General features: G+C 31.8%; 2 protein-coding genes across 3 annotated transcripts; both read left to right on the top strand.

The window, feature by feature from the left end:
• Positions 1-5,189: 5,189 nt before the first annotated feature.
• LOC108909826 lies at positions 5,190-7,549 on the top strand. Its single transcript, XM_018714254.1, has 4 exons — positions 5,190-5,500; positions 5,632-5,998; positions 6,050-6,274; positions 7,166-7,549. Exons 1-4 carry the CDS (start codon positions 5,190-5,192, stop codon positions 7,451-7,453), a joined length of 1,191 nt encoding a protein of 396 aa, XP_018569770.1. The 3' UTR covers positions 7,454-7,549.
• Positions 7,550-7,874: 325 nt separating this feature from the next.
• LOC108909894 (protein tramtrack, beta isoform) lies at positions 7,875-19,086 on the top strand. Of its 2 annotated transcripts, none has more exons than XM_018714356.2 (5): positions 7,875-8,038; positions 8,119-8,482; positions 8,928-9,125; positions 9,218-9,452; positions 18,013-19,086. In XM_018714356.2, exons 2-5 carry the CDS (start codon positions 8,123-8,125, stop codon positions 18,240-18,242), a joined length of 1,023 nt encoding a protein of 340 aa, XP_018569872.1. In that variant the 5' UTR covers positions 7,875-8,038; positions 8,119-8,122; the 3' UTR covers positions 18,243-19,086. The 2 variants fall into 2 exon arrangements, with proteins under 2 accessions (XP_018569872.1, XP_018569871.1); XM_018714355.1 differs by lacking the exon at positions 18,013-19,086 and adding an exon at positions 14,673-15,339.
• Positions 19,087-20,586: the final 1,500 nt, after the last annotated feature.

The following is a 20,586-nucleotide window of genomic DNA, read 5'->3' on the forward strand; positions in this document are numbered from 1 at the left end:
GTCCGAGAAATGTCGGTTTTAGGGAACTGGGAGGAGAGATTTCTTAGAAGGGGTACTTCCCCTCCCATAGTTTATGTTGAGGCAATGTCACGTTGAATCATTAGCAATAAGTGATGTTTGTTTTGTAAATATATTCATATGGTAATAAATTGTCCCATGTGTAGAGACAGTGTTATTTTTGTTATAAATTTGTATAATTTTGTTTTCAAAAACGCGCGTATGTGTATATGGCATATACAATTTTGTTTGCGTTAGTTGTATGATATTGTACGCTATATGGAAACGTATATTTTGGCGTCAAAATTACGTTTCTTTCAAGGACAACACTGTTAAGCCAGTAGCGAGAAAAACGGATTTTTTTACTAAGCAAGAACTATTATAAATATACTATATAATTTCCGCAAAATAAATCTTCAGAATGTAGACTGAGTTGATATTACCTAATCAGACTGCACTACATAATTTTTTTAAATAAGTTTTTAAGTCGTGGATGTTAGAGAAAACATATTTTAGCTAGAAGTATACTGATAAATAATAATCAGTTTTTAAATTTTTAGTATTTCTTAAAGTTCTTTTAGGGTAAAAATAAAAATATCTTGCACTAAATAAATCGACACTTTAACATTTTGTGTCATTACTGAAAAATATTTCGAGAGTAAAACTGATTAATTTTTAACATAATTGGAACAAAATATTTAAACAGAATACCAAAATTTCTTTTTTTTCACTTTAAGAACTACAGTTTGAAAATATAATTCTCAAATTTGATATCGTCGACAAAATACTTTAAAAAAAATTAAAAGATTTCTTCCATTTTTTCATAAAAATAATATAATCACTCAATTCGATCAATTTATTGGTTATTTATTTTTAATTCAATTAACGAATGTCTGTTTTTTTAGTTTTATTATTCAGCAACATATTAGTAGAGGAGTAGAAGCCACAGAATAGAAACATATTGAATGTTGAGGTTGTACATTTTGACATACTGCGTTGCAAGAAAAGTTTTAATCCTACTTTCAAAATGATTTTTCCTTTTTTCCATATATTATATTTCAACAGAACCAAAAATTGTAAGATATTAAAAATTACGCTGAATATGTGCAGCACGTACTATTTTTTCCTCCGTTTTTCTCCAACTTGGCCAAAACTTGTCATCTTGTACAAATTAGAAGACTACAGGCTGTTTTATGCGATTGTATTGAATTCCCCGTCTTCTTTCAGCGGTGCCTTCTTATTATAAACTTCAATCTCTCACCTGTAGATATTATAATTATTATTCTACTACCCGTAAAAGACCTCATTTCAAACATGATTACAAACATCCGTTCTATGTAACATCAAATATATACGAAATAAATGATTTATGTAGCTGAAAGTGTCTTTTATTTCCCCGATTTCTTATTTCAGATGCACTGATTAATAGACAGGCCCGGATCCAGAGACTGGTTTTGGGGGTGGCGCAAAGCACTTCTTTATCATTATTATTGTTATTATTATTATTATTATTATTATTATTATTATTATTATTATTGTTGCTGTTGTTGTTGTTGTTATTTTTTTGATGACGTAAGGTGTAGGTTAGGAAGGGGGACTTGCATTAATATCGACTAACTGCCTGTTGTCGTTTGGAGAAATGGAAGATCTTTAAAAAATGTTGTGCTTTGGGGGTGGCGATCGCCACATCGCCACCCCCTCTGGATCCGGGCCTGTTAATAGAGTGGGCACGTAAGCTATGTCCAAGGTGGTCCACTAAGAACTAAATAATTTTCAAATTTTAAGTTCGTATAAAATAATATTATGCTTTATAAATTTATACAAATTTGAGATTAGGGGTAACTCATATAAGGTTTCTTTGTTTATTTTAATGTATTCTATCGTCCGTTAAAATTAAGTCAGTCAAACTTCTAACACCGTGTAGTTAGGTGTCAAGTGAGTTACCTTCCTACTACAACGAAATTTGCGTAACTATAATGAACTCACTTGCTGTAAGTAGAGAAATGCTACAAATTTTTGTTACGTCAAGCGAATTAACTCATTACCTCCAAGTGAGCAACTTACCTACAACAACAAAGGACTTAGCTATTTCCTTTTAATGAATTAGATCGATGTTTTCTTACCCTAATTGTAAGTAATTCAGCCCATTAATTGTAAGTGGACTAATTCAATTGCTGCTAGTAAGCTAAACAGTGTACTCTACAGGGTGTTAATCAAGCACGTGCCCAAACTTGTGGAAGTAAATGGTCAGCAGACACACTGAGACAAATTTCGGTTTATTGCAGAAAATTTTAAGTTAGACCTCGGTGACATTAAGTTAGTATTAATTACTCACAAATAAGAGCTCAGTACTCCCAACTGAATAAATTCGAAGATAGTACATTCTCTTACGCGAGACAAATCGACAATTGAATAAAATATAATTTTAAGTTAAATGAGGACAAGACAGGTGACAATCTGTAATCAATCTAGTAAAGTCTGTATGTAATTAAAAAAAGTGACTTTGGAGCATTTTTCATATACACATTTGCGAAAATCTATTTTTGTCAAAACAAAACCGTTTCCACAACATTTTAATTGCGTAGGTTGTCCAAAAAAGCCAACTTTCACTGAAAGTCTCCGTTAAAGGGGTGTCGCATGTATATGCCTTTATTATATGGGCTGGTGCGATTAGTGACACATGCTGAGGGAGAGAATCATGTGTGTATTGATTTAACACATTAAATAACCACTGATTCGTAAAGATTTGCGTTGGTTAATCGTTGGCATGGATACTCATCTCAAGCGTGACAGTACACACCTGCCAAGATCCTTTTTTTAATTATAGTAAAAGCTTGTCATCCCTTACAAACGGTTGGTTTGGACGTACCTGTCGGTGTACCATTTTTTTTCGTACACATGAATAGACTTCTCAGTTTAAAAACGCGCGTAAAGTGAACAGCGAAAGTTTAGTGCAATAGTGTAAATATTGTTTTTTTTTAACTTATAGTCAAATTCGTAATAAGACGTAAAATTAAAAACGGTAGGTTTATACTATTTTAAAGTTCTATTTTTAAAATGACGGGAAAAATATTTTTAAAGACATGCCAATCTTAAAATAGTTAAATTATTCGAAATTATTTCATAATTGAGTTACGGACATTCTTCTTTCCTACTTGTTCTTGCAATAGAAAATTATTATTTTATTATTGGTTCATATAATAAATTAAGCTGGATTCAGAATTACTCTTATAATTATCAATTTTATACTCAAATCTTTAAATTTTTAAAGAAATATTGTCTTTTATTCATTTGTGGTATAGTTTTAATTTTTTTTTTGGATATTTGGCACCTGCAAGAAATTTAAAAAATTTATGAAGTGAACCCACTCTCCTAAAGGATCAGTCGAGTGTTATTTTTATGACAACAGTTTTACCTAATCAAAAATCTCACACTGACGATAAATAAAAAATATACATCATTTTATTCGCCGCTTACTTAAAAAAATGTTAACGGTTCGAAAATCTATCTGTTTCCATCCTTTCACCCTTTAAAAGTTCTTTTTATGACAGTGCTTTAAAGATTTTATCTCATCCAGATTTTTAGCAATGATAATCTGCATCAAAGAATTTTCAAGAATTTTAGAAATGAAAAATCCTTAAACATTTTTGGTAGAACGTATAAGTAGTTTTTCGTTTAATAAATCTATCTAATCTTAAGTAGGTATCTAGTATGTATAATTTTTAGATTACATAATTTTTAAAATCACTTTTAAACACATACTTCGAATTTTCTCATAAAATCAATAATAGCTTGCGTCTAAATCAGTTATAGTACTTTTTCTTTTTTATTTGCGACAGAGTATCCCTCATTAAGGTTTAATCAAGCATTTTAGTTACTTTTAAGTCTGAAACAAAAAATTCATCTAAAAATATTACTTGGCATTTTTTTCAAGACCTATCTTATAATACGCGATTGTTAATTTTAAATATAATTATACAGGGTGATTCACAAACGGTCACCAAAAATGAAACCCCCTATTCTTTAGTGAATTTTAAGGGGTCTTTCCTATAAGATTTTTATCTAGGACGCTTCGTTAAAAACATACAGGGTGTTAAACTTCAAAAAATATATTTAATTTTTTTAAAGGGGTCTTTCCTATAAAGTTTTTATCTAGGACGCTTCGTTAAAAACATACAGGGTGTTAAACTTCAAAAAATATATTTAATTTTTTTAAATAATTTAAAAACTAATAAGTGATATAATTTGAAATTGGGCACATGTATTTGCGTAAACATTGTTCAAAATCTGAGGCCCTTTCCTAAAATTTTGAAGTTTCAGTAGCGGAGATACAGGGTATTGGTGGCATATTTTTCTAAATAAAATAGTACGCCACTGCTTTACGGTAACAATCATGATATTTTCGGATTTGTTTTTCAATACTCTACAAATTACTACTCTTTCAGGTTTTTCGAAAAAAAAACATGATTTTCGAGTAAACTTTAAAGAACGAACTGAAACCACCGGATCTCAATCCACTTGATTTATTTTTATCGGGTGCTGTTAAACGGTTGGTATACAGTGAACAAATTAATATACCTGAGCAGTTATATGAAAGAATAAATAATGCTTTTCATCAGATGATTCAAGCAATAATAAATTTCGAACAAATTACATTTTCGTTACTATAAAGATGTCGAGACTGTTTTCGTGGAAATGGAGATATTTTTGGGCATTTACTCAAATAAAATCGTTAAAATGATGACTAGTGTTATTAATTGTTTTATTCGAATAAATAACCGAATGATTAGTGCTTGTCGCGCTATTTAAAAGTGTTTTCAGTTCGTTTTTTAAGTTGAATTGAATATTGACAATCTGTCATAACTTTTAGTTCTAATAACTTTCTTAAGTAAATATTTTTGAAATTTTTAAAAACAAATGTACTTTACTCTCGACAATTTTTGAAAATTCGTCGTAAAACAGCCTGTGCATGACTTCATTGGACAAATTTTTTCAACTTCTTAGTTTAATGCAAAGCAGAGATAAAGCCCTGATAACGGTCAAATTAACATTATGCGTATTTCCCGTACCTTTTTGCCAAAAATCATATCACATGCGGTTGAATTAAAAAAAGACACTCTGTATATGTATTTTTTATAAAATCTATATCTGCCAATTTCATAACAATCTTTGCACTTTCTCCAGTTAGAACAATGTCTCACGAAGGAAGTTCTCATTCGGAATCTTCCAGTAGCTCACCAGGCCAAACGCCGTTCTTCCAAGAGCACTTCATCAGAGATTCCAACCAGGATATAACGGACCTGACCCTTTTCGGATGTCCCGCTCCAACCTTTGTTAGAACTGGAACCGTGAGGAGAGTCAGATCCTCATCACTGAAGAAAGAAAAAGAACTCAATTGTATCGCAATTTCTAACGAAGATACCGATAACAACATCATAGTGACGAAGACCCAGGAACAAGTAGTTAATAGCCGATACAGAAGGTCCTTGGATAGTAGCTTTAGGTGAGTTACGATTGTGGTCAACGATTTAAAACATATCAATAAAGCGCAATATGCAGATAATAGGTTCCTGGATGTACTGAAACAATAAACACTATATTGTGAAATATCCTGTATACATGTTTCTATTTCAGGCATAGTTTGGATTCGATATCCGAGCACAAAACGAGACGCTCGTTTTCACCTACCTCCCTGCTGAACACCACCAGTAGAGAATGCAGTTCCTTGGATTCCTCCTCTTCAGAACACACGGACAACGCTTTGAGGAGTCTCTCAGATAATGTGATGGAGGAGAAGGACAAGACAATCCAGAGCCCCAACTCCAGTTATCTTACCTGGATCGAAAGCGTAAACAGCGAGTACTTTGGGAGTGCCGTTTCCGCTGCGGAAGTTGACAATGTTGACAATAAAGTTGGGGAGTGGAACAACTTCTGGTTGAACTATAATAATGCGAGAGGCCGTTATCTGTCTAGTCCTTATCTCAATGGAGATGAGAGAATGGTAAGAAATTAAAGTTTTTAAAGCAATTCGCGAATGATTTTTTTATTTCAGGCTGACGATGGCTCTGAAGTAAAAAGTACCTGCAGTACTCATAGAGACCTGACGGACAAGAATTCGGGGGAATACATAAGTCTGACCTTAGACGAAATCCACGAAACTGTCAGATGTGCTCAGCGTATAACGGAAATTTTGCAAAATGCCTTAAGAAGAAATGACCAAGACATTGAAAATTTGAATATGGAGAATTCTTATTACTCAGAATCATTTTCCAGACAGGTATGTGCGTTTTTTTAAAACAAATTTATGAATACCGCGAAATGTATTTTTTTTTTTTGCAAAATAACGTATCAAGAATTTTTTTAATTACACCCTGTATATATACAAATGCTCTCAACATTAGGGATTGGCGGTTATTGAAAAATAACCGGTTATCGGTTAACCGGTTATTTTTCTTAGTCGGTTAAACCAGAATCGGTTAACCTCTACCTAAAAACCGGTTATTGAAATATCCGGCCCTTTTAAATTTTTGTGATTGCTCTAATTTATCTCTGTATTAAAAATTGTGTAGTCATGTACCTGATTTAAAAATTTATATTTGTTTACTTTTATTCAAACACCAAGCAGTGCTTATATTTATTTTTTAAAACTTTATCAATGGTTAGGTTTTCATATCGAGGAGAAATAAAACATTAATTTGACAGCTGAAATTTATTGTTATTTTGACACTTTTTCATAATGACCAATATGTTTTGTCCCGCCAAGAAAGCCTAATTAGCGTAGCCCGACCCACAGACCACTAAATAGAATGCCCGGCCGAGGATGGCTTAAGTCTGATCACAGCAAAATAAATATTTATTTATTTTATCTATGCTGTGGTCTGATCTACTATCAAGTTTAGGGATAAAGCACAATATACTTGAATCATACAGTGAGCTAGAGCTAAAATTTTCACTCGGTCTCGGTAAAATAACCGACACGCGGTTTTTGACATAAATAATCGGTTATCAGGTTAAACCGAAGTCGGGAAATAACCGGTTTTTGACCGGTTAACCGACACGCAATAATCGGTTATTCATTTAACCGGTTATTTTTGCCCATCCCTACTCAACATGAAAAATGTAAAAGATTACATACAATTCTTTTCAAGCGTTGTATTCGATTTTGCAGAATTCGTCAGTCAAAGAAGATTACAGGGAAATAACGAAAGAAGACATCAGAAATGTTGCAAGGGAGAGATCGATGTCGTACGCCGTGACTTCGGCCGAACTGCTGAAACAAAAAGAACTGCTGAAGCCTGCAGTACAATCGTCCAGTACCAGTTGTATAAACGCCTTATTAAATACTGGGGTGGCGGATATTTTAAAAAGAGTAATAAACAAAAGGCGAGATGTTATTTCTCCCGATTCTATGCCGTCAGCGACAAGGAGCAGCTTTTCCGAATGGAGCGGGAAATGATTTTTACTTATCAAGTATTTTTATAACAGCAAATACTATGTACATACATTTTTATATCTAAGACGTAAATCTGCAAAATGATTTGTAATTGGATGTATTCCGGAAGTTAAGTATATTATTGTTTGTTGAACAATATATAATAACAGTTTTTATTAATGTTAATAAATGTATTACTACCTCAACCCCTGCAATAAAAATATCTTTAGGACGAAAAAAATTACTAATCAAAATAAGGTAGGTAAAGGGTAAAGGTTTTGAACACACACTAATGATTTTCTTTACAATCATATTTTCCCGCAAAGCGTAATTTTTTTCTGTGTTTCTGTGTTGGTAGCAATTAAATTTCCGACTGTAGCCGTAAATACTCGATCATCGATCACGATTCCCGGATGCGCCGGATGCCCGGATTGGTCCGGAAATGGTTAATTAGGAGGGTTGCTCTCGTGTTTTTGAAGATTAGTTATGTTTATAGTTGTTTATTTTGTTATGTAATTCTTTAAAGTAATTCGTTGTCCTTTATAAAAGAAGTTAAACGTTTGTAACAAGCAATACTTTGGTGTTTTATTAAATTTATTAACAAAAAGGGTGAGTAAGCTAATTTATTTATAGGTTATTTTTAGCTATGGCGTCTTATTTTCCAGAATAAAATAACCTCTTTCTTGCAGCAAAATGGCTACGACCGAACAATTTTCTTTACGTTGGAATAATTTCCATTCCAACCTAACCTCTGGATTTCATGAGCTACTTGAAGCTGCTGAAATGGTAGACGTTACTCTGGCAGTAGACGGGCATTTCTTCCAGGCACACAAGATAGTCCTCTCTATTTGTAGCCCTTATTTTAAGCAGATGTTCAAAGTTAATCCTTGTAAACATCCTATTGTGATATTAAAAGATGTAGGTCATGAAAATATGAAGGATATTTTGGAATTCATGTATATGGGAGAAGTTAGTGTGTTACGTGAAAATTTAACTCAGTTTCTAAGGACAGCTGAACTGTTACAAGTTAAAGGACTGACTGGAGATGATTCGGTAAGGATTTATTCAATTGTGAAATAGTTTTACACTAGTCTCTTGTGAGTGAGTCATTATTATCAATATATTTTAAATTCATTTTAAAAGGATTTTGTCCCTTGATAACTATTGCTGACTTGATAAAATTTGTGTGTATTTTATATTTGTTAATATATCTGCTAGTTATATATTAAAAATATACATTTCAATATGATAGTAGATGAATATGTTATCAGGGGGTCAAAACAAACAGTGTCTAAATATTTTTTGCCTAATCATTGATATGAGCTTTAAGTTATATTGATTATAGTTCTAGTTTTTAATTAAAATAGGAACGAATTTGTCTTCTATTTAATAAATGATTTTTTTTTATGCAAATTATACTTTAAAAAATGTCCTTTACTTGTTTTAATCCTAGATCAATAAAAATTTAAAATAGCCCTAATATTTTGACTTGTTTCAGAGTGAGGAAACATCTTCCACTAAAGATAATAAAGCAGATTGTGATAACGATGAAGAAAATGAAATGTATAATCAGTTAATTGAAACAGACGTAGAGTTACCTATTTACTCTTCACCTCCACAGGTAGGATCTGCACCACCTCCAATAAAAAGGCCCTCTAAGAATTCAAACACTAGTACAAATCCTAAGCGTTCTAAGGTAGGTATTTAAAAAAATAAATAAATTTTTGCAATAAAAAAAATTCAAACGTGTACGTTATTTTTTTAAATATCTCGATTATTTTTTATCAGTCAGAGGCCCACCAGGTACCTCAAAAGCCAGTCAAGCAAGAACAAGAGCCAGTTAAATCCAAAAATGAATACAATAGTAGTGACTTTATGAGCTTAGATAGTCAGGCGGGCCAGAATGCCTCGAACAAAATGAAAACTGAAACGGACGATGGTAACGAATTGATGAATATGAAAAATATGTGGGAAAATAACATAAGTGCGGCCACATCTGGAGACCTAAGTTCTTCCGATCAAGGTATGTGGACATATCCATTTTTACAAGCACGTTTTTTTTTTGTTTTAAAGTATTTTCTTTGAGTGTTACGTTATACAACAATATATTCAATTAATCATAATAATTTATTTTACCTGCTTCATAATAGGCTCCATTTGAAGCTATACACTTTTTCCAAAGAACAACATCTTTAAAGCATTTTTTAAACGCATATTCCGGTACGGACTTCAACTCCTTCAGCGATTTTTGTTTTATGGCTTCTATTGTCACAAAACGTGTCGCACAAAGTGGCAATTTGAATTTGAGAAAGAAGAAAAAATCAGCAGGAACCATATGCGGTGAATCGGTGGCTGCTCAATGACATTCGTTGAGTTTTTGGTCAAAAATTCATTCACAATTATCGCTTTGCAAAATCCAAGAGTTGTTTCTAGAAATCTGGTCTTTCACTGCGGACATTCTCAAATGCCTTATACGCCCAGATAATATTGTTTGTTGACTGTTACTCCATCCGGAAGGAATTCTGTGTGGGCAACTCCATGATAGTTAAAGAAAACAATCAACATGACTGATTTTTGATTGACTTTGACACGGTTTTCTTTGGTTTTGGCTCGTTAGAAAAGCTCCATTCCGAATTGTTGGCTTGTTTGAATGTAGAGTCTGAATTAGCTCGTTTGTGATGTTCTTTTTAAAGAAATTTCAACTGTTTTGAAACCAGCCGTGCTGTGACACGTTTCGTAACCATCAACTAAAATGGTGTGAACTGATTCGTGAGATGTTTCATTCGTATATCAGCTCTAAACCGTAATGACGGTCTCCAGGCACCATTTCCTTCACATTATCGATGTTTTCTTCAGTTGAAGATGTCGAAGGACAACCAGAACATGGCAAATCTTCAACCACTTAACAGATTGCCCTCAAACTTCGCGTCGGAGTGGAGTACAGTACCACCAACTCTCCATCAAAAAAGTAATTTAAATTTACTTTACGTGGAATTTTTAAATGACAATTCCGTATACTCTTTTGACAGAATGTATGTTCTTTATCGTTCCACAATAAAAAACTGTACTATGGGTATGTTAGAAATTGTTACAATGTTAATTTATTAATTAATTTGTCCACGCCGTAACATTCAAAGAAACATACGCAACAATTGCTTGATAACGTTGTTTATTGTACATACTTACCATTTTTTTTACATTTTTTATACATTTTGTTTGCATCGTTCTGTGTAGTGGCTAGCTTTAATTTAGGCTTGCTGCAAAAATTTTTATTTACCGTGAGTTCTTGCGTGTAACACCCAACTTTGTCGATTTATTTGCGCATTATATCCTTGCATGGTAAGTAGAATGTTTGTGTAAAAAAAAACCCTACTAATAACTTTTACAATTCCGATGTTACTAAAATTTTTCCAGCCCAATGCGAGACTTGCGGTAAATGGATGAGGAGGAGCAGCGTTAGAAGACACATCTATGATGTGCACTTGCCGGCTCAGCAGCTGCCGTGCGACTTGTGCCACAAAATATTTAAAACGGCAAACAGTTTAAGTACGCATCTCATCACTATACACAAGAAATTCAAGTCGTATAAAAATAATGTGTTTGAGGAGGTGCAACGGGTCAATTATTAGGATTTGATAAAGATCTGTGGTGGTACTGAGATGTGTTTTGTTACTTCTACTGGGTCGTTTTTTTTTTACTTTTTGTTTGTGGGTATTATGGCTGTGGTTGTTGAGATTATTTTCTGAGGTTTGCCGGAAAAGAAACGTCATTTTTTTAATGTTTTGTTCTATGTGACCAAAAATATGAAAAAAACTGTTAATTTTTATGTCGTCTGTTGGCTAGTTTTAAGTAAAACTGTAATAATATGGTTTCAAGTCTAGTGATCTCATTGGCTAGCAAATAGGACAATTAATTCTAATCCATATACGAGAATAAACAGAAAAAATTATAAAACTATCATTCTGCTCAATCTTTCTTATTTTTGTCCGACATCGTCTATATATTGTCTCATATTAACTAATTTGGCACACATTCTGTGTATTTTGTATAATATACAAGGTGTTTCAAAAAAATGTTGCAAAACTTGAGGGGGATATAGAGAACATTGTGGTAGAAAATTTTTGCATATAAACCTCTAGTCGGAAATGAGCCGTTTTGGCTCTGGAGCGATTTTTGTCCAAAAACATAATGTTATCTCATTGACACCATAAGACTGATATTTAAGTAATTTTTATTAAGGATATTGCAAAAAATAATTTAAAACAAAATAAACACGTTTATCTCTTCCGTAAGTGTTTACCAACTGCATGTCCAACACACGGTGTTGGTAAAAATTTATTTTATCCACAACTGTGTTATAAAAGTTCTATTGCACACATCTAATCTAGCCATGCAATGTTATCTGTGTCACGCTGTGAGGAATAGTAAAACAAATGAACAGAGCTGTCATGTTGAATTGACTGTTTCGCATTTGTTTTGTTTGCGACGAAATTTTGCTTCTAAGTTGTTGAAATCGACCAATTTAAGTTCGAAGAGTATGCAGACATGCATCTTATTTATGGAGAAGCAAGGTGCAACGCTGAGGGTTTTCCGAATCGCCAACATCCTTACCGAACAACATTTTTGTGGGTTAAGAGAAAAAGGCAATTTTAAACCGGATGCAGGAAGTTGACATCCACGAACTGCACGGACCTAGGTCATTGAGGAAGAGGTTTTGCATCGAACTAAAGAACAACCTACCACAAGCCGTTTTGGACAATTATTATAAATTTATTATTTTTGCGTTTTAATAAAAATTACTTAAATATCGAAGCCTTTTGGGGTCAACGTAATAACATTACGATTTTAGACAAAAATTGCTACACGGCTCATTTCCGACTAGGGGTTTATATACAATCTGCAATTCTTCCGCAATGTCCTCTATAACCCACTCAAGTTTGGCAACACCTTTTTAAAACACCCTATACGTATACCTCAACAAAAACATTTGTTTGTCCAATTTGAATGAGAAGTTTATAGGCTTTTTTTATGAGTTCTTTTCTGCTAAGCCGTCAGAAAATAATATGTGAATAAATCAGGTGGCCTTTTAAACATCAAATTGCTAAAAAAATATATCTATTAGGTACATATCACACATCGATAAATATTTATTTTTGTATGCATGTGTGAGAAACTAATATTTTACCTAACATTTTTTAGAAGTATAGTATTTATTACTAATTATTAAATTGTTGATGCAATTAAATTTTATATTGTAATTTATATGGCAAAAAAATGTGAAAATATCAAAATAGTTTTGAAATTGTTATGCGTTTCATGATAGAAGATAACAGAACTGAGAAAATTAAAAGAGTGTGGCAAGTGAAATAATCAGATAAGCATGGGACCCATACTGTTTTTTGGGGGACGATTTCTAGGCACACATAAATATTAAAAAAAAAAAAAAATTGTGAAATAAGATGACCCTTAAATTTCGCAAATTTCCTTCTACATTTTTTTGACCCAAAATTTATATGCAGGCATGGGAATCAACCCCTGAAAATAGTATGGGTCTGTTTTATTATCAAAATATGACTATTTTAATTTTCATTAGTCGCCACTCAAAGTTTATGCAATGATTACACAGCCACACAAAAGAAAGTTGTCTGTACTTTTCATATGACATATTATCTGTAGTATTTTTGCCTCCTGATCACGAATTGGTGTCAAAATTGAGCTATCACATCACAGGAATTTCCTAACCTCAAAAACCAGGTCAAAAGTAGCAAAAATTCACGAAAAAGTGCTAGGAAAGTACAAAAATCTTTTTTTTTTCTATATTCAAATGTTTGTTTATATGGTTAAAGCCCCGCCAAACGTGAATCCGCGTTCAGAATTGATGGTTATTTTTCTAACCTCAAAAAAATTATCAATTAAGGTCGGATATCACGAATTTCCAAAAAATAACAGATTCGTCCCAAAATTGGTATCCGGGGGTTTTTGGAGTCGCTGATCACGGATACGAGGTCAATTTAGTAAAATTCAAGATGGCGGATCCACGATAGCCGACCAAATTTTCAAAAAATAAAAGATTCAAACTAAATTTGGTATACGTGGTTTTCGGGGTCGCTGATCACTAGAGTTCGGGGTTTTAGTCGGCTAAACAGATAGGTATAAATAAAAATAAATAAATTTTCGTACCTTCTCAGCGAAAGGCCTTTTTTTGCCCCTTGGCGCGTTCGACATTATTAGAATATTAAAACACATATACACGAAGCAAAGGTGAAGCCAATAACTGCTGCTATTACCGGTTTGAACATTCGAATATAGAAAAATTTTGTGTATTTTTCCTAGCACTTTTTCGTGAATTTTTGCTATTTTTGACCTGTTTTTTGAGGTTAGGAAATTCCTGTGATGTGACGGCTCAATTCTGACCCCCGATTCGTGATCAGGAAGTAAAACGGATAACGTATGTCGCATGAAAAGTACAGTTTCTTTTTGTGTGGCTGTGTTACTTGAGATATGTTTACAAAAAGACTGAACTGTTACTATGAGGACTTTATTTTTCATTTACAGAATTTTAAATTTTCTTTCCTTTGAAGTAGTCTCCTCCACCATTGATAAATCTTTGCTACCGTACTTAGAAAATACTTATCATGGCTCATATATTTTTATCTCCTTGACTGTCCTTGATACACTTCATATGTATAACAGTGGCCTTAATATTAGAAAATAAGCAAAACTGCAACAGCAAAATTAAACGAATGGCCCAAGGTGTTTTTCCCATTTGTTACTTTTTATGCTGCTTAGCTTTAAGTTTGTTTAGTCTTCTTTTTGAACATAATTCATGAATATAATAATGCCTATTCTTCTTCATGGATTAAAAAGACAGTTAAATGCAATTTAAATACGAAATAAAAAAAAATGTGAATTGATATAATGTCTTAGGACTGTCTTTAATTATTCGATATCTACCCTCCATTTTAGTGATCTGTGATATTAAATAACAAGTTTATAATTTAATAGTGTTAGTTATTAATTGATTATATCCTTGTAACACATTTCTGCAGAGCTAAGCATTTTTTTTTAAATCCCTTTTATAATATTGTACTTTCAACCATGTCTAATACAGTATTACGCCCGTTACCTGTGTTCTTATTGCTAATTTTTTTTACACTCAAAGCTGCTAACTCGGATTTGAAGTAAGAGTTGTATATTGTACATAATGCAAACGTGTCCCTTTCTAATAGTTGATTGAATTTAGGGAGGCCCGAGAAAGTGCTCGGCAACAAACACCTATACCAGTGCGGGCAATGCCTGAAGAAGTTCTCAAGAAGGGATCACCTTAGGACGCACGAGAAAAACATACACGGGGAATTTGCGGGACCTTTCAAGTGTGTGATATGCGGGCAATTGTATAAAAATACCGAGAGTCTTAGGAAACATATCGCTAAATTCCACTCTTCGACAATTAACGAGACTATACAGAGAATTGAACTCAAAGCCTGATGTCGGAGAGTATTTCTGAAAGCATTATTTTGAAAAGTAATTGAATATTTTATTTTATTTAATTGTATGACGTTGCAATGATGTAATGACTTAATTTTGTAATATTGAAAACATTAATTAACTGAGGAATATGAGAAAAAAGATCTTTTTTCTACATTTTTCAATTCTCTTGTTTCTTCATTTAGCATGTCAAATATTGATCGAGCAGTATAACAGAACCTTATTTTTATTTCTTTCAGTTTGAGGTATTTTAAAATCTTGTGTCTAATTGTAAGTAACTTTTTTTTACCAATTTTTATGAAAGTTGAAAACTTTTCAGAAGATCCTGCGAAAGTTCTCATTAGCCTTTTATTATCCACGGTGGCGGCTTGTGAGAATTGAAGTATATATAAATTAATGCAAAAAATTAAAGGGTCAAAAGAATTTCCGAAATTTTTCTGTGATTTTTGACAGACTGTATTTGGGTGAAAAATGGTCGTATCGTTAATTAAAAAAAAGCATTTTGAAGCTCTAAGATTATAGCTCTTAAAAATTAGAATCTTACAGCTTCAAAATGCTTTTTTTTTAATTCCCGATACGACCATTTTCCACCTAAATACAGTCTGTCAAATATCACGGAAAAATTTCGAAAATTCTTTCGAAACATTAATTTTTTGCATTAGTTTAAATTTATAATATACTGTTTTTTAGAGGATGAATTCTAACTCATTTATAGAACTTTTATAATAGAAAATTTAGAACGAAATTTGCAAAATAAAACTGAAATGGGGTTGCACATCCTGAGATTTCAAAGATAGCTGCACGTATATGTCAAAATATAGACACAAAAGGGTGTTTTTATTCACAAAATTAAATTTTCTGTTACAGCATTTTTCAAACTTCAAGATGCTGTAGCTTTAAGTAAAATGAAAAAATCGTTCATATATTTGCAACGTTTGGGGATTTCAGGGAAGACAACTTCCATTTTAATTTTTTATTGAAGAATTTTTTTTTTGCCATGAAAGATCGTTACTTGGGCCTAAAAATCATTTAAATGAAAGATCGTTACTTGGGACTAAAAATCATTTAAAAAAAAGATATGAGTCCTACGCTTCTATTTCAAAATATGACTGATTCTTATGATTTTTACTTAGTCGCTTAATAATATTAAATAAATAGTAACCTATACTTCAAACTGAATTTGCTATGCTGATACGTATTCGTTTTACTCATTTCTGGTAATAGATGTGTGAGAGAGAGAGCTTCTTTATATGTAAATATATAACAAATATAATAGATTTTATTGTGCCATTTGTAAATGAATAATTTTTTTAACATTAAAAAAGTATTAGCCCTTTATTAAGTAAATTTCAGTTTTTGCAACAAACACGATGAAAGTTTAAAACATAATTTTTAATGAACTCATTTCCGGCCACCATAAAATGCATATTTACAAACTCATTTCCGCGCAAGGTGTCATTTTTTAGATGTCATATTATTTTGCACCCGCAAATACTTCACTTTAAGTAATCGAGTCCATAAGTATTTGTGGACATAAAATGACATTTAAAAAAATGTACTAAATCAAAGGTATTAACAAAGCAAAGCCAAATTATTGAAGTTGATGGAAAAATGTTGCATGTATGCATTTTGGACAAAGCTTGCACTTTTATGGCCCTGTCAACTTCTTCGACAAAAGCAGACTTGTTCATAAAAATATAACTTTTTCACCTCGATATTCGAATAACTTTCATACATACATAATAATAGTATTAAAAGTATAAAACCGCAAACCTTTTTTTTGAATTACTTGATGATAATGCTTCAATAAATTTATTAATTAGCCAAATACTCGACAGTGCTTTAGGTTTAAATTACGTCAGTCTACGTTATACAAAAAATATTTTTTTAATTATGAACTGTGCCAAATATTTGTTACTGGGACTTTCGTTAAAACCTTTATTAATATTATTGTTAAGAAATTAACTTTTACATAAGTTTTTATGCTACAAAAATTCGAATCTTGCAAGAACTGTTAAAAATTATTAGAACTTTCCACAGAATCTGTATATATTCGTCTGTTCCACATAATATTTCAGATTTTGCTAGTCAGAAATAATAATTTTTCATGTTTAATCGCCTCCCGATGTAGGTTATATGTTTATGTAAGCACTGTTCGTAGAGCAGTTCTCGTTGCAATCGATGTGAACAATGTCTTTTTTGACGGTTTTATTCGTACGTCTTTTATTCACGAATATTACTCTACAAGCAGCGCTATAGATATCACTAATATTTGTTATTGTATAACTGTTATAATGATTTATATTAAATTGCGTTATTTTTGCTCTATATATTATTAATTGTAAATGCTGACCTATTGTAATAATTAGTTGTATCTAAAATATTAATACGTAATAAAAAGGAATTATTTAAAGAATTTGTTTTCTTCCACTTTTCCGATTACTTTCATTTGTTTTTTATTTTGAGTAAAATTCGGTACCCAAATTGAAGTCATACTTGCCAAAATATTTGGTTAAAACTAATATGACTGGTATTTCTTTGGTTTCTTGGCAATTATACAGGATGTCTGGTTGCGAATGGGCCGTACTGTAAGGGTAGCTTCCTTAGTTGATTAAAAACTAATTTTCCTTAAGATGTTCCAATAATTTTTTCATTTTCATTAAAAAAATATATATTTTCAAATTTAGTGTCAAAATATTCAAAAAGAGAAAAACTACGAAATATTGTTTACCAATATTTTAAATATGTATTATTTAATATTGTGTAAATCTTTTTAAATAATTTGTGTCTGTGTGTATGCATGAGCGATTTTTGAAAACGTTACCTTGAGACGAATCATTCGATTTAATCGAACGACATATTTTGTTTTACGATGGTCGTATAGATAAGACGCTTACAATTAGTTTCAGTACTTACAATGTATCGTTATTAACAGAATAATGTATCATATTGACTAACGCTGTGCAAATTTGCATTGTAAAAAAACTATCAAGATTTTTGGTGAAAAGGGCTTAAGTAAATCATTGTACATACATCAGTAAGGTAATATAGACCTGTTTAATTTGTATTATTTCATTCATGTTAAATTTTTTCAGATATGCTCTCGTACTCGACAGATAACAAGGGCCACGTTTACTGCCCGTACTGCTGTAGGAAATTTGTCAACCGCTACAACTTGAAGGTGCACGTAAGGGACAAGCACGAGGACAATTCCATGGATCTGGACTGTCAGATTTGCGGTAAGACTATGCGGAACCAAAGTTGTCTACGGGTACACATGTACCATCATCGTAAACAAAGATTAGAGGAAGCAGGGATTATTTAACTCTTTTATCGTTTTATTGCTCATTGACGTTTTTGTTGATTGTTATTTAGAATCTTGAACAAATTGGTGTTTTAGTAATAATTTAGCGGTTATTTGGACTAGCTGCATCTCGTAATCGTAACTACCGTTTGCTTCGTTGTTATGCATATATTAAAAATGAGTCGTTTTTAAAGTGAAGCCACTTTGTTGATTTTAAGTTGAACTATACAATTTTTATAATATATGTAGAGGTCTCAGGGTTTCGACTAATTTCGCATCATGGACTCTGTTCTATTAATTTCTATTATTATCCTTAAAAGGCCAGTATTTTTGTTACTAATTCGGTATATCGTCAATGATATTTCATTCACTAGATTACTCAGAAAAATTCATTGCCGCTAAATGTTTGATGAAGGTAATAACTTTATAAAGTCAAATTATATTTGAGATGATCAAATCAATTGAAATATTTAGCAATTCACGTCAAAATGCTTTTTTTTAACCATGTTTTTAGAGTGGGCAGCAAAATTTTGCTGTTAAAATTAATTTAGTCACGAATTTCTTGAAGATCCATTATTTCCTATTACAGAACTAAATTTTAAAAAATTTGGAATACAGTGAAAATCGGTTATAACGACCTTCAAGGGACCGTTTGTTTACGGTTGTTATAACCGATAGACGTAATATTTTATTTTACTCTCGTACTACAACGTACGAAAAAAAGCCTTTTATTTTATTTCTATCCTTCCAATTTGTTGAAATCGTATCATTCTTTTGCTTGTTTGCATTAGTTGCTCCGATTTTTAATCTCTATATTAGGTCTGTTCCAACAAGAGTCAGGGATTGATTCCGAACCGTTCGAAATGTTTGGCCAGCTAAGTTCTAAATGTGTCTTCAGTGAATATATCGCAAGAATTAGTTGGATGCACATTTCTGACGGTTCGGAACCAATCCCTGACTCTTGTTGGAACAGACCTATTATGTGTGATTTTTCTTCTTTATTAAACGCTTTTCTCTTCGACATCGTGATAGAAAGTGTCGTCTAAAGCAATATCGTTATAACCAGTTTTCACTGTAATTCTTTTCTTCTCCTTAGAAAGTAAATTTAATATGTCAGAGACTTCTTCTGAGAAAGCCTATAATTTAATGCTAGTCAAAATTACTTTATGTTGGTGATAATTTTATAAAAGTAGACTGAATTTCTAATTTCTGAAAAGAGGTATTTCTAATATTCAGTTTTCTTTAATACCTTTTGGATAAGGAGTAAAAAAAGTAGAAAACAGATTCTTTTTTGTTTTGTGATAGATCAGAACAAGGCAATTATAAATAAATTTAAACGAAAACTAAAAATGGATAAAATTAAACAGTTCTTTCAGCCATCAAATATATTAAATATTTGGTATAAGGAGTAATTTTACCAAAGATTTATGATATAGTGATCATTTTAATAAATATTTTTACAAAGATATTATTAAAGGGGTAACGCCACCTTATAGAGTTTGGAAAATAGTCAATTTTGTTGTACCTGTTTTCAGGTAGGATTGTGAATTTTTTCAAACGATTTGTATTCAAAATGGTGGTTGTAGGTGGTGGCAAGTAACGACATTTTTTTTCAAGCTGTATGGCGGGAAATGTTCCTTATTAGCGGGTTTTAGAACAAAAAAAAATCTAATATATAGGGTGTGCCATTTAACACTCCCTCTGCCAATATCTCCGAAATGAAGAAATTTATAGTTCCGGAAATGGGGGTTGTTAGGTCCCTCAAATAGCTTCAAATTGTAGTTAGAACTGTTAGTTCAAATTTTTCTGTATAGATGGCGTGGCGATACTAAAAAATTTTTTGATCCCTGGAACGTGCAAATGCTGTCCGTCTGAAAGATCGTTAAATTTTGAGTTATTTTTGTAATATAAAGTTTTTCTCTATATTTACTTGTTTTCGAGATATATCAACTTCAATATGCAATGTATGTTGTAACAAAAAAATCTATTATTGTATTAAAATCACACAATACCGAGACAAAATATTCTTTTAAAATATTGTTATATAAAAACAAACGTATGATCAACTACAGAAAAAAAATTGTACAGTGGTAAATCTTATAAGGGGCAGAGACGAACTGTATTTTATCAAATGTTATTAAAAAATGCAGTCATAAGTGGCTCATGTCATTTGTTTAAAATAAAACGTATATGACAGATGACACTTATTAGTCTTCCAATAATTACAGTTTTATTAGCATGCGTCTTTCAATTTAATTATACTAGTTATAAGATTTACCATTAGATAATTTTTTTTCTGTAGTTGATCTTTTTTTTTATAATTTATGGTTTGTTGGTTAGTATGCAGTGTGAATACAGTCATTAT

The sequence above is a fragment of the Anoplophora glabripennis genome, unplaced genomic scaffold (genome assembly GCF_000390285.2).
Source record: "Anoplophora glabripennis isolate ALB-LARVAE unplaced genomic scaffold, Agla_2.0 scaffold28, whole genome shotgun sequence".
NCBI lineage: Eukaryota > Metazoa > Arthropoda > Insecta > Coleoptera > Cerambycidae > Anoplophora > Anoplophora glabripennis.